General features: G+C 36.0%; 1 protein-coding gene and 1 long non-coding RNA gene across 5 annotated transcripts in view; one reads left to right on the plus strand and one right to left on the minus strand.

Annotated features, from left to right (window-relative positions):
• Window positions 1-25832, plus strand: part of LOC107126920 (uncharacterized) — a 195756-nt gene that overhangs the window by 143999 nt on the left and 25925 nt on the right. For 2 of the 3 annotated variants that reach the window (XR_001483973.4, XR_010580220.2), the window contains one exon: window positions 19846-19961. The exons of the other annotated variant lie outside the window; for it this stretch is intronic. This is a non-coding gene — a long non-coding RNA (uncharacterized lncRNA). The remainder of the gene's footprint in view (window positions 1-19845; window positions 19962-25832) is intronic. 3 annotated transcript variants of the gene reach the window in all.
• CCDC141 (coiled-coil domain containing 141) overlaps window positions 1-25832 on the minus strand; it is a 210274-nt gene that overhangs the window by 90460 nt on the left and 93982 nt on the right. For both annotated transcript variants that reach the window (XM_015432436.4, XM_074009537.1), the window contains one exon: window positions 20669-20785. In XM_015432436.4, coding sequence (XP_015287922.3) covers window positions 20669-20785 — 117 coding nt within the window. The remainder of the gene's footprint in view (window positions 1-20668; window positions 20786-25832) is intronic.

The following is a 25832-nucleotide window of genomic DNA, read 5'->3' on the forward strand; positions in this document are numbered from 1 at the left end:
GCTGAGGCAATTGAGCTTCTCTTGGATCCCTTGATTGAAAGGGTACTTTTCAGAGGATTAGTGCTGATAGACAAGAAGGCAAAAAAGATTTCTTCTTTCCTTCCCCCCACTGCTAGTCCTAGCTTAGCTCTTTAAATGAAGTTATGACTTGGCATAACAATTATCCAGCAAGCAGATCCAAAAAGTAAGAATGTTAGGGGCTCCAACTGAAATGAAAAAATAATGATAACCACAGCATGTTTAGTAAGCTTTCGCTCACACAAAAACTTCCCTGTGTATGAGGGGATATTAACCATTCAACATCAAGTGGTAATTTTTCATTATAAGCTTGACTTCAGAATTTAAGTTTTAAGTGGGGGAAAGGTGGACCAAAAAACAATAGGGAATATATTTGAAAAGTACTAAAAAATATTAACTGTGGAGATTACTGGCCAAAATCAAATCTGGCAGAAGCATGTGTTGAGTTCATGCATAGTTCCCAAAGCATGGCTGATTCCTAGACCATCTCATTAGATATAGCCTAGTTTTTGTTTAACCCCCAAGTCCACAGTTCCATTCGGAACAACTAGAATTAACTCATTGACACAAAATCATAGAATTTTGCATGATTGCATTAGCAGATGGTAAAACGAACCTGGCAATTTTAATCATAGAATATTTGAACGTCTGCTTAAGATTTTTGTTTTTAACAGAAATGTTTATGCTTTCGAAGAGTGGCATTGAGCCCTTTAGAAGCTGAAACTCTCTGATTATGTCAAGTTGGATTATAAACTGGGTGGCAGTTTCTTCTCCTCATGCTCCCTTCAGGGGCATTTCTATGCTGACCTGTGCAAATGTCAGGGTCATTCTGGAGAGAAGTGTCTTGCCTCAGTCTGCCATGCTTGCTGAGTTCAGTGTCTACAGGCCATTTGAACTTTGCCCTCACTATGATGCAGTCCAGCAAAGGCACAGATTGCAAACAGGAAGGACTGTGATTTTGCATTTCACCTAGAGATGAAAGAAGTGTGCTGTTTCACCTCCCAGAATACGGTGAAAATCATTGCTATTGAACCAGGGAGAGCTTGTGGATAAGAGCAAAGAACACCAGCTAGAGGTACACTTTTTATCCAAGCTTGTCAAGCAGCTTCAGGAAGAAGATTTTGCTTTTTTGAGCCTTATTTTTACTGCAGTGCAATGACAGTCACCACCAGTTTGTACATTTCTGCTTTCCTAGTGACTCATCTGTTAATTCAGTGACAAATTAGCTGTGCTTCAAGTTCCTGGATTTTATGCCCTCCCAAACTGTGGGATACTGGCTGTTCGATCCATAAATTAACCTTACCAGCATTGGAATTGCAAGTCTGTAATAGAAGTGACAGATATCACCAAATTAATTTCTGACTATTAGTTGCTGCTTTCTTATCTTAGTTCATTTGCATATTTTAGAGATTTAGTTAGTTTGTTTTAGTTCATTCAGATATTTTTAAAGTTGCAGGAAAATAGCCCATGACTTGGAAATCTCTTGTTTCCCTTATTCTCTTCAGTGTTTGGCCACTGAATGATTCCACTCAGCAGCACTTTAGCAGCATGAAGCAGGGTGCTTGTTGCTAATACACACTGAAGCAAATGGCTATGTGGCAAAATAAAATTTGAAAATAAAATAAAATCACAACACACTATGCTCATAAACAAATCTTCAAAATAGTCATTGGAGCACAAATGCATTTATTCTTTCTTCCTTGGTTCGACATAGATGAAAATTTAATTACAAGGGAATTCTGGGGAAAATATTCCCAAGATTTGTATATTCCAAGAACCATTTTCTTCTTTAGTGTCTCGTCCCTGTTTTTCTTAGATTTCTTGTTCCTATTAATCACATTTTCTTCTAGTTAAGTAAGAGAGCCTGGTTGATGTTTCCATTTTAAATTAAATTTAATAAAAGTCTAGCTGGCCAAAATACTTGCATCTAACACAATTTGCCTACAATCAGATTGTGTCATGGGCTGACCATATGGTCCCAGTTTATCTTAATGTCCTCAGAGGACTTACTTTTTCATTGTCTACACAATCCATTGGAGATATTTTCAGGATCTCAACACACATAATTCAGCTACAGGGGAAATTATTAGATTGTGTGGTGATTTCCCTAAATGAAATAGGCTAACTTAATAGAAGGGAGGGTCTATTTATGTTTTATCCACAATAAACCTCAAATATAGACTTTTTTAAAAAGCCTCTTAAATCTGATTGGCTGTTAGTATCTCTTGGGAAAGTTTTAAAAACACGTATTTCCAGGCTCACCCCCTATCCACTGAATCATAATTTATATTAGTAGGGTGAAAAAAAATAAGGATTTAAAAAAAAATCTGAAGCATTTTATTTGCAGTCAGGGACAAGGAAATGACACAGACAAATTTTAGAACCACTGATACAGAATATTCTAAGGTATTTAATGAATAGGTAACATTTGACTTAGAATAATTGATATATAATTATGCTGATAATTGGAAGATAGATTCTATAAGAATAGTAGTTTAAACCTAAAACTTTCAACTAACTTGACTCTGAAAATTACATTATTGTATTAATGACTTCTAAATCTAAAATTTAACTTTAGTTTTACACATTACTTCATTCAGTCAATAAGTATTGAGCTAGCCTGTGGAAGATACAATGACAAATAAACAAAATCCTCACCCTTAGACTCCTTGAATGATTGTTACACTAATCCATCAGGAGTTTAAACAGCCCTGTGCAATATTGGATATCATTAGTCTTAATTCAGAAAGATGAAACTGACGCATTTCTTCCTACTTTCTTCATTGACATCATTGTCTCAACAAAGGCACCACTGATTTAAAAGGGGAAGGATTCAAAATTACAGCTGGATATAAAGAATAAGTTCTAATGTTCTATAACACTGTAGGATGACCATAATATATATTTTCAAATAGCTAGAAGAAAGGATATTGGATGTTCCCAACACAGAGAAATGATAAATGTGCGAGATGATGGATTTGGTAATTAGCCCAATCTGATATACATACATATGTTATATGTATTGAAACATCACTATGTACCCCCCAAATATATACAATTATTATGTGTCATTTTAAAGAAAAAAAGCTAAGAAAAGGTAAAAAAATATGATCAGGTTTTTCTTTCCCAAAATTGGCTATATGCCCATGTGGTTATTTTTACCTTCCTTGTAAAATTTTTGTAACTATATTTATAATAGCTATGTATTCTATCATAGGAAAAAATCCTTACCTCTAATGGTATGGAAGAAATCGCTTGTCATCTAACAAAATCCACTGAAAGCTAGAATTTCTTCAACTCATCTCTTTGCAGGCTCTGGGTTTCAGTTCACCACTAAGTATATGCACAGGACTCTCATTCCATAGTCAATAATCTGTGAACCAGCCACAAATGATACCGGGATGGGCATTCCATAACTCTCCTACGCTGAATGTGGAACCATCTAAAAAGCATTATTCAGCACTTTTTATGAACACAAGCTCAAATGGAAAACAAAACAAGTGTGTAGCAGAAAGTGAAATCAGTTTCTGCTTTGGGGTATCTGAGAAGCCATCTTATTGGGTCTTAAACACGCACAGGAATTTCACCTGGTGAGCGTAGAGGTGGGTCTTGGGAGAGGGCAAGGATGACTCACCATGTCCCAAGCAGGAGAGACAGCCTGAGCCAGAGCACTGAAGCAAGGGGGTCGGTGTTATCAAGAAAATGTGGAGGACGATTCTGGATCATAGAGAAATGGAGCTAATGGTTTCCAGAGAATTCATAAGAGTTTCCTATAGGAAGCGATGTCTGAGCTGAGACCTCAAATAAGCTGTGGGAGTTATCTAGGCAAAAAAAGGAGTGCAGGTGGGGTGGGGAGTGAAGGGTGACAGAAAAATGAGATATTAAGAATGAAAAGAGATATAAAATGAATAGGAGATAGAACCAGTGGGATTTAGAATAGGATCCATTTCTCCTGGAAATGAGGGGAAAGAAGTAAAAGAGAGAAGCAAGGAAGAGACAAAAAGTTTGGGCAGAGAAGAAAAGAACAAGCAATTCCACTCTGTGGGACTAAGTGACTTTGAGGTTAGTTAAAGCCTGGCTCCATGATAGTTGAGCATTTTAAAAGAGCACGAAGGTTTTGGACTAGTTGTTAAGGGGTATGGAGCAGGGAATTAACAGATGATAAATAAAGGGATTTGAAAGGCTAACTGGTAACAGATAAATTATGATCAGAATAATTATGCTAATTGTTTCAGAATTAGGAAGAAACAGAGAAACCAGCTGATTGAGTAGCACATGCTGAGTAGCACAAGGACAGAGACCAGGAAAAGAAAGAAGGCACGGAGGTGGTGATGAGAGCAGTTTTGGGTGATGCTATAAAACAAAGTGTTGTGGCCACAGTAGTGGGAAGCTGAAGCTAGCTGAAAATAGGTCTTTGGAGTAAAAAAAGTCAAGGAAAGCAAAGGCTAGGGCATTAAATAAGTCACTAAATGGCTAAATTAGCACAGGAAGGTTGTAGGCGGTTCAGGGAATGACTGTGTTAAGGTAATAAGAAGTCCTCTCAGGTGTTCACTTAAAGTAGATTCAATTTCACTATTATTATCATGATAGCAAAATACCATGCAATATAATAGTATTAACTGTAAAAAGCCATGCTTTCTGGGACATTTTATTTAAGGGCTGACAAATGCCAGGAAAAAAAACCAAAAAAGATGTATGAGGAATTTTTGTAAAAGTCAAAACTAAAAATGATTTTCTAAGCATTTAAACTTAACGAGCTGGTAAAGATTCTGTAAGCAAAATAACAGCAGGTAGTTTTAAACCTCATGATCATAGATCATAGAGCACAATGTTCTTTATTTGCTTTCTTAACTCAGCCCTTTCTTAGATGGGCATGAATATTTCGGAGGGACTTTCTAAATTCACCTTTCCCTTGGAAATTAAAACATAGGGTTCACTAAACTTTAAATTGAGCTACAAGTTAAGGCTAGAATAGGGTCACCAATATGAAAATCCCATCATTGTGTGGACATTCCCAGTGCTTGCTGGCAAATTCCATACTATTTGTATATATTTTGCCTGTTAGTAATAAAATGATTTCTAATTTATGTTCTGTGAAAAATGACATCTGCTTTTAATTGGAAAGTTCATTAAAGAATCAGACGAGTAAAACAAATTATTCACTAAAATGAAGACAGAGGAATTGAAATGCTCTGCTGCAGGTGTCTTACTCTTTGGAGAACTCACTAATTTCTGCCTTGAGACATTTCAGATTCAGACCCCACTTTATTTTTTAAATTAGATGAAACATTATAAAAACAGACTGTCTTTCATTGTATTGATTTTCTTTGTAATCATCAGATATGTGAGCTGATTTATTGAAGCAACATATTTTATAGTGATTTTACAATTTTTTCACATACCTTTGGTGAAGGAATTTGGGGAGATAATCAAAGTTCAAATAGCAGAAGAGTCAGCTTCTTTATACAGGTTAATAAATGCAGCAATGAGAAGAAAATTGTTCAACAATGCCTGTGATACACTTGGAAAATATTTGGATATCCTGGACACTATGATTATGCAAACTCTGGATATTGCTACATACCTCTTTAACTACCTATGAGACATATAAGTAGCTCCTTTGTTACTAAATATAAGTATAATATAAATATAAATATAAGGGCTACTTCTGAGGAAATATTTGTATTTTTGAAAATGAACAATCAGAACATTTAAATACTTATCTTTTGATCTTCAATTACCTGAGTAATGTATCTAGGACTAAATAAAAACAACAACAAAAATTAAGTTGTAAGCTTGGGCAAGCACGTCCACACCTTAAGAGACTCAAAGATTTATTTTGACTTATATCTTCTGAGTTTTAACAATGACCCAGTATTCTGACTCTATCACTTATACTCTCTTTCATTGTGCAGTTATTTCCCTTATAACCTTTGTTATCCAAAAGGCAGCCCCGAGACCCGCAGCATCATTACCCTGCAGCTTGTTAGTAATGTAGATACTAAGGTCCCACTCTAAACCTGACGAATCAGAATCTGCCTTTTAAAATACATGGGTAATTCATGAGTACACTATAGTTTGAGAAGCTCTGGTCTAGAATACACTGAAATAGCAGCTTCTTACAACTAGACAGATGATCAAAACACAAATGAACAAAGAATATGGAAGGGGAAACTTGCAGATGATATGATCTTACATGCTGAGAACTCTAAGGGATAATTTTTAAAAATTAAAGCAAATAAATTAAGTCAGTAGAGTTGGAGAGTATAAAACCAACACTCAAAAAAAATCACTTGTGTTTCTATAGAATAGCATTGAACAAACTGAAAAGGAAATTAAGAAAATGATTTCATTCACAGTAGCATCAAAAAAATGTAAAATACCTAGGAATAAATTTAATCAAGGAGATTGGAAACTTATACAAGGAAAATTACAAAACACTGTTAAAAAATGAAAAACCTAAATAAATGACAAGATATCACATGATCATGAATTGGAGAATTTAATGTTAAGATGGCAATACTTCCCAGAGTATTCTAGGGATACAATGCAATCCCTATCAGAATCTCACTGGCCTTTTTTGAAGAAATGGAAATGCTGATCCTAATATTAATGTGGAATTGCAAAGGATCCTGAATAGCCAAAACAATCTTCGTAAATAAGAAGAATATTAGAGAACTTACCCTTCCAGATTTTAAAACTTACTACAATCCTACAGTAATCAAAGCAGTGTGGCAAACTGGCATGAAGATAGACATATAGATTTACAGAATAGAAGAGCCCAGAAATAAACCCACACATCTGTGGCCAATTAATTTTCAGTGAGTGTGCCAAAGTCATTCAACAGAGAAAGAATATTTTTTTCCAACAAATCTTGCAGGGACAATTGAATATCCACATGCAAACTAATGAAGTTAGACCCTTACCTCACAACATACAAAAAATTAACTCAAAATGGAACAAAGATCTAAATATATACACTAAAGCCATCAAATTGTTATAAGAAAACATAAGGGATAAATTTTCATAACTTTGGATTTAGTGATGGTTTCTTAGACATGACACCAAAAACATAACCAAAAAAATTAAGATAGATAAACTTTATCAAAATTAAAACTTTTACTTAGCAAAGAACATTTTGGTCAAAGGGCTTGAATAGACTTTTTTTTTTTAAGGAAGATATACAAATGGCCAGTCACTAAATGAAAAGATCTGCAACATCATTAGTTATTAGGGAAATACAAATAAGAATCACAATGAACTAGCACTTGATGCAGACTAAGATGACTATAAAAATCAAATAAAATGAAAGAAAACAAGTGCTGGAGAGGATTTAGAGAAATTGGAATCTTCTACCTTTCTGGTAGAAATATAAAACAGAGTAGCTGCTATGGAAAAATAGCATAGTAATTTCTCGTAAGTTAAGCATAGAAACTCCACACGATCTAGCAATTCTACTCCTAGATATTACCCAAAAGAATTGAAAAGAGGTATTCAAAAATATACATATACATGAATGTTCATAGCAGCACTATTAACACTAGACAAAAGGTGAAAACAACCCAAATGTCTATCAACTGATGTATGGATAAATGAAAGATGGTATATCCATGCAATGGAATATTATTCAGTATAAAAAGGAAGTGTTAATACATGCTGCAACATGGATAGACCTGAAAAACATGCAAAGTGTAAGAATTCAGACACAAAAAGCCATTAAATATTATTTTATTTAATGGTATTTCCAGAATAGGTAAATACATGGACACAGAAAGCAGATTAGTTGTTGTCAGGGGCTGAGGGGAGACAGGAATGAAGATTGACTGCTTAATGGTTATGGTGTTTCTTTTTGGAGTTATGAAAATATTCTGAACTAGGTAGCCATGATAGTTATACAATACTGTCTAATTTACTAAATGTCACTAATGATAAATTTTATGTAATATTTACTTCACCATTATTTTCTTAAAGCCCATATTATGTTGTGTTTCTGTTGTGCCAGGCATTGTGTTAAGAACTGTTACATATGGCCAGGTGTGGTGACTCACGCCTGTAATCCCTGCACTATGGGAGGCTGAGGAGGGCAGGTCACTTGAGGTGAGGAGTTCGAGACCAGCCTGGCCAACATGATGAAACCCTGTCTCTACTAAAAATAAGAAAATCAACTGGGGCATGGTTGCGCATGCCTGTAATCCCAGCTACTCAAGAGGCTGAGGCAAGAGAATTGCTTGAACCTGGAAGGTGGAGCCTGAATAAGCCAAGATCATGCCACTGCACTCCAGCCTGGGTGACAAAGTAAGACTCAGTCTCAAAAAAACAAAACCAAAAAAAAAAAAAACAAAAAAAAACAAACAAAAAAAACCACACACACAAAACTGTTATAAACGACCACATTTAATCTTCACAACAAACTGTAAATTAGGTACAATTGTTACCCCCTTTCACAAAAAGGGACTGGAACTTAGGCCCAAATACACAAAAAATTTGCCCAAGATTATATCAGAAGTAAGCAGAGATGCTCAAATTTAACTCCAGTTCCCTTGCCTGAGTGCTGCCATGCTGTATGCTGCCTGGGAGCATCCCATTCACTCTCTGCTAAGTAGTCTAAGATGCTATATGTTGCCACTTCACATAATGTATATCTACACGGTTTGGTAACATGTAATCCTTAGAAAACACATTTAAAATATGTGTTAAAATGAGGAAATGCTTATGATATAATGTTAATTGGAAAAAGCATCACATTGTAAAACAACACATACAATTTTTTTGTGTATACATACATATATGTATACACAAAATATATAGTATATACGTGCATATAATACACAGTTTTGGAACACTCATATGTAAATGTTTTATATTTCCTTCCTATTTCCATATACACCCACATACAGTGTGATTTTAATTTTCTTTTGTTTAGTTTTATGTCATTTCTATTTTTTCTAAGATGACAAGGTACTGTGTAATCAGAAAAATAAAACAATAAACATATTTTGAAAGAGTCACTTTCTTGCATTGGCTCTACTGATGATAATTACGCATTTAAATTACTTAAATAAGCTTGCGGGATATTCTGCTTTACTTCCTTATCCTATATTTATAAATATTTTTTAACTTTAAACTGAATTCTTCCCTTTGACTAAAGTTTCTGTGGGACCTAAGCACCTAAGCATTGGTATTTTCTGAAGATCTCCAAATAATATTATTTGAAGGAACTTGGGGCCAAGATCACAAATCCAATTTATGAAATCACTCAATAATGACTAGAAAATATTTTCAATGACTTGGAAAATCGGATTAGATGATGAATCGTGGAAGATGGTTTTAATCTTGAAGCTGAGATATGTGAATGCTGCTATATTAAAACATTGAAGATGATGTTTCTATACACAATTTTCAGTTTTGCTTCTCTCCCAGAACTTTAAAAATTATTAATCAAGAACTTCATAAACCATATATGTCATAATAAAAGACAACAATATAAGTCATCTATAAAAATTAAGAGGAACATGAACATACATGAAACATATGGGCGAAACATCTAAGTTGGTGTCTCTTAAATTTTAGCATGAATACAAATCCTCTTGGGGAATTTGTTAAAACACAGTCTCATGCCATAAGTGTGATGGGTGGATTTGAGATTCTAAATCTCTAACAACTCTCTGACGCTGCTGTTGCTCTCTGGGAGTCACACCTTGAATAACAAGGCTATATAAGTTTCATTTAAGCCTTAAAGATGGAGATTAATAACCTCCATCTTGAAAGAGAGCATGCCCTTCCTGAAGTCACTCCCATTCAAACCACAGTAGTTTCTTAAGTGATTTTCTGTCTTCTATCTCCCTCCCATTACTGTCGTTCACATTATTTCCAAGGTAATCTCCCAAAATGCAAATCAGTTTAAGCTATACTTTGCTTTGATGATATTTAATTGCCCATCTGGTCTCAAATCCAAATGTTTACAGCAGCCAGGCACATCATGTGAATGAGTGAAGCAAGGCTAAAAGGGGAGGTAGGTCATGAGGAATAGTGGCAAACTAAGGACTGTGGCAGACTGATATGCACATACCTTTTCTAAAAGAAACAGGTATTACTGGGCTCCAGCCAGGAGTCACTATGTCTATGTGGGAAGACGAGCTGATAATGCCAGATCTTCCAGTTTTTTTTAAAAAAACAGGAAATCTAGATTTCTTTTTTAACAGAAACTCCAACATTTTAAGATTAATATTATTTTTTTCAAGCCAGATGCCCACCAAAACCTACATAGAATCTCTGGGAATGAGATGCAGACATCAGTATTTTTTCAACATCCTCTAGGTGACTCCAGTGTGCAGCCAGAGTTGAGAAGCACTAATCCACACATTCCCCCATGGCACAAACTAGAAAGGGCCTGAACTTAACCAAGGGTTGAAGCTATAGAAGTACAGATTGGTTCATGAAGGGAGTTCTATTATATGAACATTATTTCTGATGTGTAAGAGAAGGACTGATCATACCCCCTCAAAAAAATAATTAGCAAGTATTTGTTTGCATAATATTTTAATACATCCTACAACAAATTCTGAGTTTCAAAGGTTCAATTCAAGCTTTGGAGCATCAAGGTGATTTATAATACAATTTAAGAGTATTTAAGATTTTAAACCAAAGGACAGTTTATAATTATCCATATCTGCTATTTCTTTGTCTCTTACACATGTAAAAGAAAAAAAGAATTTTCATATTCGGTAAAGAAAGTATAATTCAAAACAATTACCCACAGTCAAAGGTCATATTTAAAAATCCTTTAGTTCATTTATTTCAATATGTTCTGAATAAAGTATCACACTTATTAAGAGCTATGAAAGTTGCTGTATTTCTTGTTCTGAATGTATTCCAGTAAGAAATGATAGAGACATTTTCAAAGTTTACTTAGAAAGAACTCACTGAGTAGACTAACAAGCCATATACACCAGCTTCCTGCTGTTGAATTTAGCTGTGGGTAGCAGAGAACACCTGCTTTCTCTGTGTTACCAGATTATTTATAGGAGCTTCACTGATGAATCCTCAGCTTGATTCCTTATTTCTATGTTAAATCTTCTTTGAAAGGAATATTTCCTATTCTGTGCCTCATATCCACACCCAAACAAAAGTCCAAAATGTAATATGCTGCTTACTACTTAAGGACATATAAAATTGAATTTCTTTTCCATGAACAAGAAATTAGATTGTTGAAAAACCACAGATAAAAACTATTTGGAAGTTTACACTATGGATGGGAAAGGAAACCAAACAATATTTTTGGAGCCACTACTAAAACATGGATGTGTTCACAAACATTATCTTTTTTTAAAACTTTTATTTTATGTTCAGGGATACAGTGAAGGTTTGTTACATAGGTGAACTCATGTCACGGGGTTTGTTGTACAGATTATTTCATCACCCTGGTATCAAGCCCAGTCCCCAGTAGTTATCTTTTCTGATCCTCTTCCTTCCCCCATCCTCCACCCTCAAGAAGACCCCAGTGTCGGCTGTTTTCTTCATTGTATTCATAAGTGCTCATCATTTGACTCTCATTTATATGTGAAAACACGCAATATTTTGTTTTCTGTTACTGCATTAGTTTGCTAAGGATAATAGCCTCCAGCTCCATCCATGTTCATGCAAAAGACATGATCTCATTCTTTTTTATGGCTGCATAGTATTCCATGGTGTATATGTACCAAATTTTCTTTATCCAATCTGTCATTGATGGGCATTTAGGATAATTTTATGTCTTCACTGTTGTGAATAGTGCTACAATGAACATTGACATGCATATGTCTTTATGGTCGAATGATTTCTATTCATCTGGGTATATGCCCAGTAATGAGATTGATGGGTTGAATGGCAGTTCTGCTTTTAGCTTTGAGGAGTCTCCATACTGTGATTTACACATTCCCATCAACCGTGTTAAGTGTTCCCTTTGCTCCACAACTTCACCAGCATCTGTTATTTTTTGACTTTGCCATTCAGATTGGTGTGAGATGGTATCTCATTGTGGTTTCAATTTGCATTTGTCTAATAATCAGTAATATTGAGCTTTTTTTCAGGCTAATAATCTCTAATAATCAGTAATATTGAGCTTTTTTTTTCAGGCTACACATATGTCTTCTTTTGAGAAGGTCTGTTGATGTCCTTTGCCCACTTTTTAATGGAGTTGTTTGTTTTTCTCTTGTACATTTAAGTTCCTTATAGATGCTGGATATTAGACCTTTGTCAGATGCATAGTTTATAAATACTTTCTCCCATTCTGTAGGTTGTCTGTTTACTCTGTTGATAGTTCATTTTGCTGTGCAGAAGCTCTTTAGTTTAATGAGATCCCACTTGTCAATTTTTGCTTTGTTACAATAGTTTTGGGTGTCTTTGTCATGAAGTCTTTGCCTATTCCTGTGTCTAGGACAATATTGCCTAAGTTGTCTTCCAGGGTTTTTATAGTTTTGAGTTTTACATTTAAGTCCTTAATCAGCCTATCTTGAGTTGAGTTTTGCATATGGTGTAAGGAAGGGTCCACCTTTAATCTTCTGCATATGGCTAGTCAATTATTCCAGTATTTATTAAATAAGGAGTCTTTACCCTATCACTTGTTTTTGTCAGCTTTTTTGAAGATCAGGTGGTCATAGGTTTGTGGCCTTATTTCTGGATTCCCTATTCTGTTTCCTTGGTCTATGTACCTGTTTTTGTACTAGTACCATGCTGTTTTGGTTACTGTGGCCCTGTAGTATAGTTTGAAGTTTGGTAACATAATGCTTCCAGCTTTGTTCTTTTAGTTTAGGATTGCCTTGGCTATTTGGGCTCTTTTTGATCTTACATGAATTTTAAAATAGGTTTTTCTACTTCTGTGAAGAATGTCATTGATATTTTGATAAGAATAGGGTTGAATCTGTAAATTGCTTTGTGCAGTATGGCCATATTAATGATATTCATTCTTCCTATCCATGAGCATGGAATGTGTTTCCATTTGTTTGTGTCATCTGTGAATTCTTTGGGCAGCGTTTTCTAATTCTCGTTGTAGAGATCTTTCACCTCCCTGGTTAGCTAGGAATTTAATTTTTTTTGCAACAACTGTGAATGGGATTGCCTTTCTGATTTGGTTCTTGACGTGGCTGTTGTTGGTGTGTAGGAATGCTAATTATTTCTGTACATTGATTTTGTATCCTGAAACTTTGCTGAAGTTATCAGCTGAAGGAGCTTTTGACCAAGACTATGGGGTTTTCTAGATATAGAATCATGTCATCTGCATAAAGAGAGAGTTTGACTTCCTCTCTTCCAACTTGGATGCACTTTATTTCTTTCTCTTGCCTGATTGCTCTGGCTAGGATTTCCAATACTATGTTGAATAAGAGTGGTGAAAGAGGGCATCCTTTTCTTGTGCCAGGCTTCCAGCATTTGCCCTTTCAGTATAATGTTGGCTGTGGGTTTGTCATAGATGCCTCTTATTATTTGGAGGTATGTTCCTTCAATATCTAGTTTATTGAAGATTTTTAAAATGAAGCGGTGCTTAATTTAGTTCTGTTTATGTGATGAATCACAATTATTGATTTGCATATGTTGAACCAACCTTGCATCCCAGGGATGAAGCCTACTTGATTGTGGTGGATTAGCTTTTTGATGTGCTGCTCAATTTGGTGTGTAAGTGTTTTGTTGAGGATTTCTGCATCAATATTCATCAAGGATATTGACCTGGTTTTCATTTTTTGTTGTGTCTCTGCCAGGTTTTGTCCTCATAGAATGAGTTGGGGAGGAGTCCCTCCTCCTCAATTTTTGGGAATAGTTGTTGGAGGAATGGTTCCAGCTCTTCTTTGAACCTCTGGTGGAATTTGGCTATGAATCTATCTGGTCTTAGGCTTTTTTTTGTTGTTGTTGATAGGCTATTTATTATTTATTCAATTTTGGAGTTCATTATTGGTCTGTTCTGAGAATCAATTTCTTCATGATTCAGTCTTGGGAGGTATATGTGTCTAGGAATTTTTTTAGGTCTGTATCAAGGTGTTCATTGTAGCTTCTGATGGTGATTTTTATTTCTGTGGGGTCAGTGGTAACATTCCCTTCATTATTTCAAATGATGTTTATTTGGATCTTCTCTCTTTTCTCCTTTATTACTCTAGCTGGCAGTCAATCTATCTTACTAAGTTTTTCAAAAAACCAACTTCTGGATTCATTGATCTCTTGAATGTTTTTTCATGTCTTCATTTCTTTCAGTTCAGCTCTGATTTGGGTTACTTCTTGTCTTCTGTTAGCTTTAGGGTTGATTTGTTCTTTTCTCTAATTATTTCTATTGAGATGATAGGTTGTTAGTTTGAGATCTTTCTAACTTTTTGATGTTAGAAAGGCATTTAGGGGAGAACACTAAATGTTGGGCATTTAGTGCTATGAATTTCCCTCTTAACACTGCCTTAGCTGTGTCCCAGAGATTCTAGTACGTTGTATCTTTGTTCTCATTAGTTCCAAAGAACTTTTTGATTTTTGCCTTAATTTCACTGTTTACCCAAAAGTCACTGAGGAGCATGTTGTTTAATTTTCATGCAATTGCATGGTTTTAAGTGATTCTCCTTGTCTTAATTTCTATTTTCATTGTGCTGTGGTCTGAGAGTGTGTTTGGTATGATTTCAGTTCTTTCCCATTTGCTGAGGATTGTTTTATGTCCAATTATGTGGTCAATTTTAGAGTATGTGCCATGTGGTGATGAAAATAATGTATATTCTGTTGTTTTGGGATGAAGAGTTCTATAGGTGTCTAACATATCCATTTGGTCCAACGTTGAGTTCAGGTCTTGAATATCTTTGTTAATTTTCTGCCTTGAATTATCTGTCTAATACTGTCAGTAGAGTGCTGAAGTCTCCCACTATTATTGTCATAAAAATTTTCTAATTGAATTTTCAAGGCTTACAGGTAAGGAAAGTGGGGCTCACAGGTATGTAATGTACCCAAGGTATGTCATTCACTATGGAGTGAATGTCATAGCAGGGGTTTACACCTGTTTTTCTCCATGTAGATGCAACCAAGTATAGCATTATAGTCAACTTCTAGATATTGCATTGCTCACAGAACATACTCTGTTCTGGAGTAAGGGAAGACAAAGAATATAGAACTATAATCATTTTGTCATTATAATTCCATTTTCTCTAATCTAATCTGCATGTTTTTTTTTTCTTTTGGTTTGTTGTAGGAAGCCTGCTAATTCAAGTGAGAAGAGGTTAATAAAGTGGCTAAGGAAAATGTATATTCAGCAAAGGCTGCCAGGTCTTTCCAGAAATCCTAACCCTATATATAGGACTGACTTCATGGCCAGCTGACCTGTGCAATCACACAGAGCCTTATGTTTAAAAGGGGCCCATGCTGCCCCTATACTGAACTTCTCAATAATATTTTAAGAAAACCTTCCGTAATTTTATTTTGCACTGGGCCCCACAAATTATGTAGCTTGTTTTTTCTGTAAAGTGAAAGTAAGGTTTTGTAGATCCCAGAACTTTTCTGTGGGAGACAAAAGGTAGTTGAGTCTCAGGGCACATGGCTGTCTACATACAATAAGGTTGGATGCCATAGACAGGAGATATGTCAGGGGAGAACTTTTTAGGTGTGATGCTTTCTCTCCTTACCTCCCTGGTCGTTGCTCATCTTTGTACCTTTTTGGATAGAAAATAGTACCCTCAGTCCAGTACCAGTAAGAGAGAAAAAACAGAACCCCATGGAAATCTAATCAGATGGATAGTGGATATTAGAGAGGCAGGCAACCTGATCTGTTTCTTCATGTGTCCGTACCAACTCTCCACCATGTGAGCTGGGTAGAATACCACCCAGAGAAATAGGTCATGGATAAAAGCAAGGTCCAGAATCCAGTCACTGGGAGGTCGTCCAAGGGGTATACTCTTTTGTTCGTGTGGTGGAGGGGGGGTGTTGGGGGACAAATGGGAATGGCTGAATACTAATTGTAGCAAAAGAAGTCATCTGCACTTAGGGTACTCTCCCCAACTCACCCAGAAGGGGTAAGTTAGAGCACTGGCTTTCATATCCCCAACATACTAAAGTTACTGATATCCCAATGGAACATTAACTCACAGGGATAAACAACATCTGTTGACCACAAGCAACACTGAAATACAGAAGAAGCAGAATTAATGCACTGGACAGACCAAAAATTTAATATGTTAAAAAGTACGTCTTAAGGTATGAGGAAATACATTAGATAGGTAAAACAGAAAACCATTTGTGAAGAAGAATCAATGTCAGCAATTGGGCATGAAAAATGTAATAGCTGAAGTGAAGAACTTGGCAGAAGGGCTGAATGGCAGAAGGAGTACAGCAGAAGAAAGAATGAGTGCGCTATAAGATCAGAGATTAGGAAGGAATAAAGAAATAGGGGGAGGCAGTGACAAGTTAAGAAGGATATAAGTAGAACATCATGTATGTAATACAACTTTCCAAATTTACATTGCGACTAGAAATTAGCGTACTGAAGAACACAAAGAACTGTATAAACTAGATGCAAAGAGTGTTATGGCAAAAAACAATATGAGATCTATGGCTTCATACTATTTATGAAAATTAAAACATGTAACTCTCTATTTTAGAAATAGGACTATGTCTAAAGACAAAAGTTGAGCCCATTAGAGTAGGTGCCTGTGAGAATGAGAATGTGAGGGAGACAGAGAATAAAGGCGAAGACAATAAGGTAAACCAAAAGGGAAGTGTAACTCTACTCTGAGGGTTACAAAAATGGTTTTAAAGATAATAGGTGGATAGATAGATAAAAGAAGGCTAAGTGATTATCTAAAGTCACCAGGGAATCACAAAGAAAAACTAAAAGGATGTTTCTTCTTCACAACGTAAAAGACTTACTACACAGACATCAATCAAATGTCCTTTTCATATCAGGGACTGTCCTATGTGCTGGGAATACCAAGGTAAGACACTGTCTACTTTAAAAAAAATACTGCTACTTCCCCCAGCCAGACTTATTCCTTTCAACCAGCTCTGGAAAGGTGTTTTTTACACTCATCTTGCTTTCAATATAACAAGCATAACTGATATTGAAATGTGCATCCTATCTCATTTACAGGATTTGAAAATTAAACAAAGTTTTGAGGTCATCTAGGCCTACCTCTGATTGCTTCAGGAATCTCTTCTATTTCCCAACCTGTGGAAGTCTACTTTTCTGTCATGACCATGAATTATTATTTCTTTCCTACAGAATGGCTGTGGATGTCTATTGCCTCTAGGACAACTCTCCTTAGCCTCTCTTCTCTGGCTTACACATTACGAGGACTTTAACTCTCATCATAGACAGCCTGGTTTGATTGCTGTTTGCCTTATTCTGCCATATTCTGGTTTGACCACCCCCTCCTAACCAACAACTCATATTCTATCCATCTGTTCAAGCCCCATCATTCCAGAAAGCTGTCCTGGATCACCCCAGAATAGAGCACTACTCCCCCTTGTACAAACAGACTGATGGTGGTCTCTCTCAACCCATATGATTCGGAGACTCCTGAAGTCTTAATAACCAGTTATCTTGCCAGTGAATTCTCTAGTGTCTGAAATTCATGGCAAATATCTTTAGAACCTTTTTGTATCTACAAGTTATATTTGAGCATTCATTTTCATTTGACTGAATCAGTCTAAATAATTAGTCCACATTTTTGTAATTTGTAATTAAAGGTGGATTAAGATTGATGGCTCTATAGCCCAACCCATAGTTCGGAAGGAAAATCTTACATTGGAAAGAATACTTCACAGAAATAAATAAAAAGAAGAAATCCCAATAAATAAACTAATACTTTTTTTTTTTTTAGAAAATAAATTTGCCAGGTATGATGGTTCATGCCTGTAATCCCAGCACTTTAGAGGGCTGAGGTGGGAGGATCACTTGAGGCCAGGAGTTCATGACCAGCCTGAGAAACATAGCAAGACCCCATCTCTACAAAAAAAAAAAAAATTAGCCAGGTGTGGTGGTGTGCAGCTGCAGTCCCAGGTGCTCGGGAGGCTGAGTTGGGAGGATCGCTTGAACCCAGGATGTCGAGGCTGTGGTGAGCTATGATTGTACCACTGTGCTCCAGCCTGAGTGACAGAGTGAGACCCCCATCTCAAAAAAAATAAATAAATAAATAAATAAAAAGGAAAATAAATTTATTCTCAGGAATGCTGTAGAGAAATAGGTTTCTCTGCCTCACTTTTCAAAAACAGTTTGCCTTGAAAACTACTTGAGTACATGGGGCAGTACTCAGCTTCTGCCCAAGATGCAGAGTAGTTCAGGACCCTAAAGGAAGTGGATATACTTGTATGGAACCTCCCAGGCTCAAACAATCCCCCCACCTCAGCCTCCTGAGTAGCTGGGACCACAGGCATGCACCACCACACCTGGCTAAATATTTTGTAGAGATGGAGTCTCCCTATGTCATGAGGCTTATCTAGAATATTATTTATTTCTAAACAGGAATGAACTATCAAGTCATGAAAAGATATAAAGGAAACTTAAATACATATTACTAAGTGAAAAACGTCAATCTGAAAGCCTACATACTGTACAATTCTAACTACATGACATTTTGGAAAAGGCAAAACTATGAAGAGAGTAAAAAGATCAGTGGTTGTCAGGAGTTGCGGGTGTGGAAAAGAATGAACAGGCAGAGCACAGAGGAGTTTTAGGGTAGCAAGAATAATCTGTATAATTCAATGATGTTCAATCATTCAATACATGTCATCACACATTTGTCCAAACCCATGGACTGTACAAAACCAAGAGTGAACCCTAATATAAGCTATGAACTTTGGGTAATAATGATGTGTCAATGTAGGTCCATTAAATGCACCACTCTGGTGAGGATGTTGATAATGGGGGAGACTATGAATGTGTGGGGGCAGGGTGTATATGGGAAATTCTACACCTTCCCCTTAATTTTGCTGTGAACTTAAAACTGCTCTAAAAATAGTCTTTTAAAAATTATTTTTTACATCCCTTATACCTGCAACTTAATAATATTGATGGAAATAATATCTATATGCTTTTTTGTTTATGCACATCAGAGGTGGAAATACAGCTATAAACTATGAGAAAAACTGTGGCCTACTAAGGTCAAACATTAACAAATATTCTACTCCAGACTGTCTTCAGGCTAGAGGAAACCATAACTCCACATTTATCATGAATATAACCCCAAGGGATGTATAAATTATGTGTACACTATATACTGCTTTTTTTTTTTGTATTAAAGGAAGCAGCATCCTACGCAATTCTGGTAATCTCTTGTGCTTAGCATTTGGGGCTTTCGATAGAACTTTCACTGATAAAACTTGAGTGATACAAACAGAATCAATTGCCATATAATTCAATGAAAAAAATTAACGTCCTAAACAGATAAACCAAATGCTGAAAAATTTTAAGAACTTAAAAAATAATCAGTCATTATTAGTCAGTCTTCTGTAAGTGCACCTTTTATCAATCAGTCAAATATTCAAACCAAACACTTTGAATGCCTAGAAGACACTGGAGTGTTCAAACAGAAGCAAGAAACTGAAACAAATGTGTCATGATCCCCATGAAAAGATTTAAGTCTAAATAAATGCAATCTACTGCCTCCGTCCTCATCTTGCCGACTCCTATCCTCCCAGATATGTGAATATTTGACTTGTCTAGCCTGTATTCAGCTATTGTCTAGTAGTGTTGGCCCATTGTTTTCTAGAGCTTTATGACTTAGCTTTACCTACAACTATCAATCATCTAAAATATTAATAATACAAAGTTCTCTAAACGTTGATAGTGATTATTCACTGTTCTCATTCCATCTACTATGATGGACTTCTGTTTTCTTGCAGATCAATATGGAGCCTCTGTAAAGAATTTTGGAAAGTATTTATAGACCCCCAGATGTATAAATGCATTGATTTTCAAATAACAAGACACAATGGAGAGAAGGTCAACCACAACACAGGTGCTTTACTCATCTTGCTTTCGGCACTTCATGCTTGCATTTTAATGCATTCTATATACCTACAAGAGGCTGCCGGGCTGGTAACCATTACTTGTTGCAAAACTGAGAAATCTGAAGCAAGTTAAGGAGCAAAAGACATGTAAATGGGAACAGCAATCAAATTATATCTGGAAGTCATAAAAGTGATGACTCATAGTAATGATATCTCAGTGTAGAAAAAAATTTTAGAAAGCTAAAAAAGTATAATGTTTAAGAGCTTGGGCCTCTGTATTAGACAAAACCTAGAACTGAATTTTAAATCTGCCACTGACAAGATATATTATATTGGTCAAGCGACTTTGCATTTCCAAGCCTCTGTGTTTTATTTGTTTTGATGCATAAAATGGGGGAAATAATACCTCTCCCTTAGGGGTTTTATGATAATTTAGACAATGGATTTCATATACATAGTATAGTGCCTGGCATATAGTAACTATTCAGAACAATATAGTTATTGTTGTAGAAGCTGTTAATTTGTTTATCATTATTCTGGAAGCCCTGTCAATGCACAGCGGTATTGCTAATGTTATTGGGATTTTTTTTTTTACATGAATAGTAGATTAATCAAAGAGACTTCTCAGTTCTCCTCTAAATTACCCACAGAAGCATATTCAAGAAAAGTTAATGCATTTTTCAATTATTTTTAAAGTGTCTAATATATCTCTTACCTTTGCTTTTATTATCAGTTCCTCGTGCTTACGAATTAGATCCTCATTGTCTGAAAGTGATGAACCTAGACTTTGTTCCTGTAAATCTCTTATCGTTTTCTGAAACCAACAAGTAACCTAGGTAAAAAGCAACAAAGAAAGATCAAAATTTAAATAATCAGAATAAGTGAGTAAAAATTCAGAAATAGTCCCTCAACCTTTCAAAGGTTAAGCTACTTTAATTTCTCTTTATATAAACTATCTCATGTATTAAAATAATATGAACAAGTTTAGAATTTTTTCTTCATTTAACCTCTACATGCATAAAAGAAAAAAAATCCCAGAAAAGTATGAAAATGACTAATCAGTTCAGTAGATTACATGGCATGAATAAGATCAAAATCTCCTAACAAAGAATCAAAATACATTCCCAAGCAGTCCAAAAATCATGAATTCGTTTAAAATATATCTTCTTTCCTGGAAATGAATATGAATCTAAGTATAGTTATATAAACCCATACGAAAATATTAAACAGTATAGGTAGAATTATATTTTCTGCCATAAAATAGACTATGCAGAAATATTTAGTTTGCTACAAGTGCTGGAAATCTATATCCAGAAAATAGAGAGGTTATTAAAATCCATTGACATTATAAGTGGTAAGGGCATGACTCACATTTACATTGACTTGATTTATCATACATGCCATATACAGTGCTGAAACCACAAATAGCAAAAGACTTGAAATAATCCGTACCTTTTTAAATGATGCCAACACTTGTCATGGGGGACCTGGATACAGATTCCTTATCCCAATTAAAGGAGACTTAGATTTTTTACTCTCGAATCCTGTATAGCATTATCCTTATGATCATATCATAATGACTGATTCTTAAGAGACTACTACCAGCTACACAGTTTGCTAGTTGCTTTTTGGGCATCATCTCTATTTCTCTCAACAACTTTATAACAGTCATGATATCATCATTTTAGAGATGCAGTGACTGAGTTTTGAAGAGGTTAAGCAGCTTATCCACAGCCGCATAGTAAGTAGCAGAGTTTGTCCTCCAGTCTGCAGGATTTCAAAGTCCATGCTCTTTCCATTGTGCCCTGCTGCCATGCTTGAGTCATTTCAAATCTTACAGCCCTGCCATCAGGGGAAATGACTTCAAATCTGAAAAATGAACACTGGCAGCCCATTCAAAACAATGGGCATATAAATCCCAAGTCTGATACTATGTCTTTCCCCAGCCTAGGTTGTCTTGCCTGTTGCAGTCTCAGGATTTCTCTGAAATCCTGTAACATGGAGAAATGTGTGAAACAGGTGGCCAAGGAGAACTCTAGATTAGTTTGGAAGTTCCACACAATAAATGCACATCACACACACACACACACACACACACACGTCAGAGTTAATGGCTTACCTAGAATAGGACACACCATTTATAGGGCTGATATTGCAAAGTTGACTATGTGATCAAAAGGTCTACACCAACTCTTAGTATTTCTCAGCATGGAATAGGCAGTTAAAATACAGTATGGAAGCATTTCTCTAGCTTTCTGCTAATTGGAAATGTCTTTGTTAACCACCATTTTAGTCCATCATTAGTGCAAAGAAAAGAATACTGGTGACCTTGTAGCAGTTTTCATGTGACATATATCTCATTTTCTTCTGAATATTTGGTAATCTATGCACAATACACACATTATCTAGTTAGTCCCCAAGATATACAAGTATTGTGCTTATGTATTTACAATTATTTGAAGACAGTCTGTTTTTCTGGTATCCAATTAGAGCTAGATGATATGTACAATGTGCCTATGAAAACACACACAGAGTATTTTATCAACAGCTATAAAATTTATTATTTTATTGTGTAAAACAAAATAATTTTCTCCCAAAAATGCAGTAAGCCCCTATAAAAACACAACTAGATCAATGATTTAAGGGTTTCCTCAAAGTAAAGTGGATCACGATACAACTAACTTCCAGAGATCGTTTATTTTATTAAATGAAAGTGAGTTTTATTTATTCTTAGCTAAAGTGGGAGGGACTTGACATATCAAGAATGCTTTAATAGGGACAGTTAATATAGAATCAGAGTGGATGAAAAATGGGTACAAACAGGTGTTCTCTAATCTCTAAAAACAGGTGAGAAGCCTGAACCCTCAGATAATCTTATTAAACTTTGTGAGTCAAAGACTTGTCATCTAACACATGCCAGCAGTGATGAAAGCTGGGAAAGAGTGAGTTGTTTTGATTTTTAAACCGTATCTACTGACCTCATCTTCTGGATTTGGCACATACTATTTCAACTCCCAAAAGATACTATTCCTGTGAGACAATACTATTCTCTTTAAGAGAATGTAAAGAACTACGATAATGTTCAGCATGTCTTGTTCACATTCTTGCCTGTTAAATCATGCTGACTCTCTAGATCTACAAATTGTTACTACCAGATGCACCCTGGAAAGAAACATAAAAACAAGTTGGCGTAACACTCAGAAGTCAGTCGATCATCATGAGGGTGTTACATCTCATTATGAGGTATTCACACACAGGAGCAGACTCTTAGATCAGATTTACCATGTATGCTGTGGGATGCACACAAAATAGGCTCTCAGAGTCCTTCTGATCACAAGATAGGACACCCTAAATAACCAGGAGCATGTCAATCATAATATTCTGCCACCCAGTAAATCAGTCATTGTGCCTGGCGAGTAGCTACTTCAGACAGCTGCATAGATATTCTAAGTGCACTTTTTATAAGGTTTTAAATTATGTCAGCTGCTGTCCAGAAGCCTGAGTGATAAGTACAGTAAATGATGCACCAGGACATTTATGTAGAACATGGTCCCTGCAAAACTATGAAAACATGAGCCATAAGCTGAGGAGATGTGCAATGGAAGGAAAACAAAAAGTATTCAAAGTGTGCAACTGGAAATTGGTTCTGAGCAATGATGGATTAAAGGGGTAAATTAGAATATTTTTCCTTTCTTCCCAGTTTCTATCTTTCAGTTTCATCTGAGCAATGTGTTCATGGTCATCCCATTAATTTGATAGGGCATTCTAGGTACTTGATGCCCAGAGGAGATAGAACTCAGCAGAGGAGTGAGGCAGATCTTTGTAGTGGTGTGTGTGTAGTGATGGGGTGGCATCTATCACAGAATGACAAGAGATGGAGAAAAAGGAAAGTCAGCAAAGATGCAGAGAGGAAGCAATCAGGAATGTCCAGTGAAAACAAAGAGCTTCCTTCAAAGTTAAAGTGGGGTGGCAGGAAAACCTGCACTGTCCAATACAGTAGCCACTAATCAACATAGCTATCTAGTACTTGGAAAGTGACTAGTCCTAATTGAGACATGCTCCATGTATAAAGCACACAGCAGATTTCACAGACTTAGCATAAAGTATAATGAAAATATCTCATTAAGAATAACAGTATGAGTATGAGTATGGTGGTTCATGCCTATAAACCGAGCAGTTTGGGAAGCTGAGGCAGGCGGACCACTTGAGCACAAGAGTTTGAGACCAGCCTGGGCAACATGGCAAAACCCAGTCTACTAAAAAAATACAAAAAATTAGCTTGGTGTGTGGTGGCACACACCTGTAGTCACAGCTACTCAGAGAGGCTAAGGAAGGAAGATCACCTGAACCTGCAAAGTTGAGGCTGCAGTGAGCCAAGATCATGCCACTGCACTCCAGCCTGGGCAATAGGAGTGAGACCCTGTCTCAATAAAAAAAAAAAAAATGTTACTATTGATTACCTATTGAAATAACATTTTGTATATGTTGGGTTAATTTAAAAATATTATTGGTTTTCACCCTTTTTGTGTGGCTTTTTGCTTTTTAATTTCTTTTTACTTTTAAAATGTGGCTACTAGAAAATTTAAAATCATATCAGCAGGTTGCATTCTATTACTATTGGATGGTTCTTCAATTAAAATATATTTGGACTATATTTGTTAAATGTAGACTTAAAGACTGAGCTTTAATTAGGGATATGTAAAAAGTGGAGTCAGGAGAAGAGCGGTGTGAGATATCAGTTGGTAGCATTTATGAACATCTAAGTGCGGATGTTGGCTGCTACAGTTTTGATGTTTGTCCCCTCTAAACCCCATGTTGAAATTTGATTCCCAGTGTTGGAGATGGGATCTAATGGAAGGTATTTGGATCATAGGAGTGGACCCCTCATGAATAGATTGATGCCCTTCCTTGGTGGGGGCTGTGGGAGAGTTCTCCCTTTATTACTTCCCAGCAGACCTGGTTGTTAAAAAGAGCCTGGTGCCTCCATGTGTTCTCTTGCTTCCTCTCTTGCCATGTGATCTCTGCATTTGGAAACTCCCCTTCACCTTCTGCCATGGGTGGAAGCAGCCTGAACTTTCAACAGGTGCCCAGTCTTTCAGCCAGCAGAATCATGGGCCAAATAACCCTTTCATCTTCATAAATTACCCAGTTTCAGGTATTCCTTTGTAGCAATGCAAAATGGACTAAGACATTGGCTGCATTCATTGGCTGAGTAAAGGATAATAGCTTTTGGGAAAGCAGAAGTAACAAAGGGGCTCCTCCCCACATTTTTTTCTTTGATTAGGTGAGACATGCATTTCTTTGCTTGTGTTGTTCATCACTGAAGATGCATGGGGAAAGTTGATACAGGGATGTACCAAAAACAGTGGGAAGGTTGGAAGAGAGGGAAGCTTGGGCTAAATACCTATTGAAGGTATTTAGCCTTGAGCAAAGAAGGACTCCTTTTTTTAAATATTTTTAATTTTTGTCTTGTTGGAAGTCCCACTTTGGACTCCTGCTGGTAAATAAGAATGAAGAAAGTAAAAGAAGTGAACCAGCCTTCCTTCCAAGAGAAGCATTAGGTACTAATTTAGGTAGGTTACAACATAACTTCAACTAATCTTTGCACCCCTCCTGTGATAAAGATATTTGTCTTTTCAATAGATGAGGTAACAGTTCAATAGACAGTTCAATAACTTGCCTAATTTCAAACAACCAATAGGAGGAAATTCCTGTAGGTAGGGACAGAAATGCTAGTGTCAGAATTCATACTATGCAATATTTTTCCTGCTTATTATATACATCTGCAGAAATAAAGGATTCTGGAGAAGAGAAGTGGCCTATATATATCTCATTAGGCTATATTTATGAACATTCTTTTTTTTAATTTATTATTATTG

Source organism: Macaca fascicularis, chromosome 12, assembly GCF_037993035.2.
Source record: "Macaca fascicularis isolate 582-1 chromosome 12, T2T-MFA8v1.1".
Lineage (NCBI taxonomy): Eukaryota > Metazoa > Chordata > Mammalia > Primates > Cercopithecidae > Macaca > Macaca fascicularis.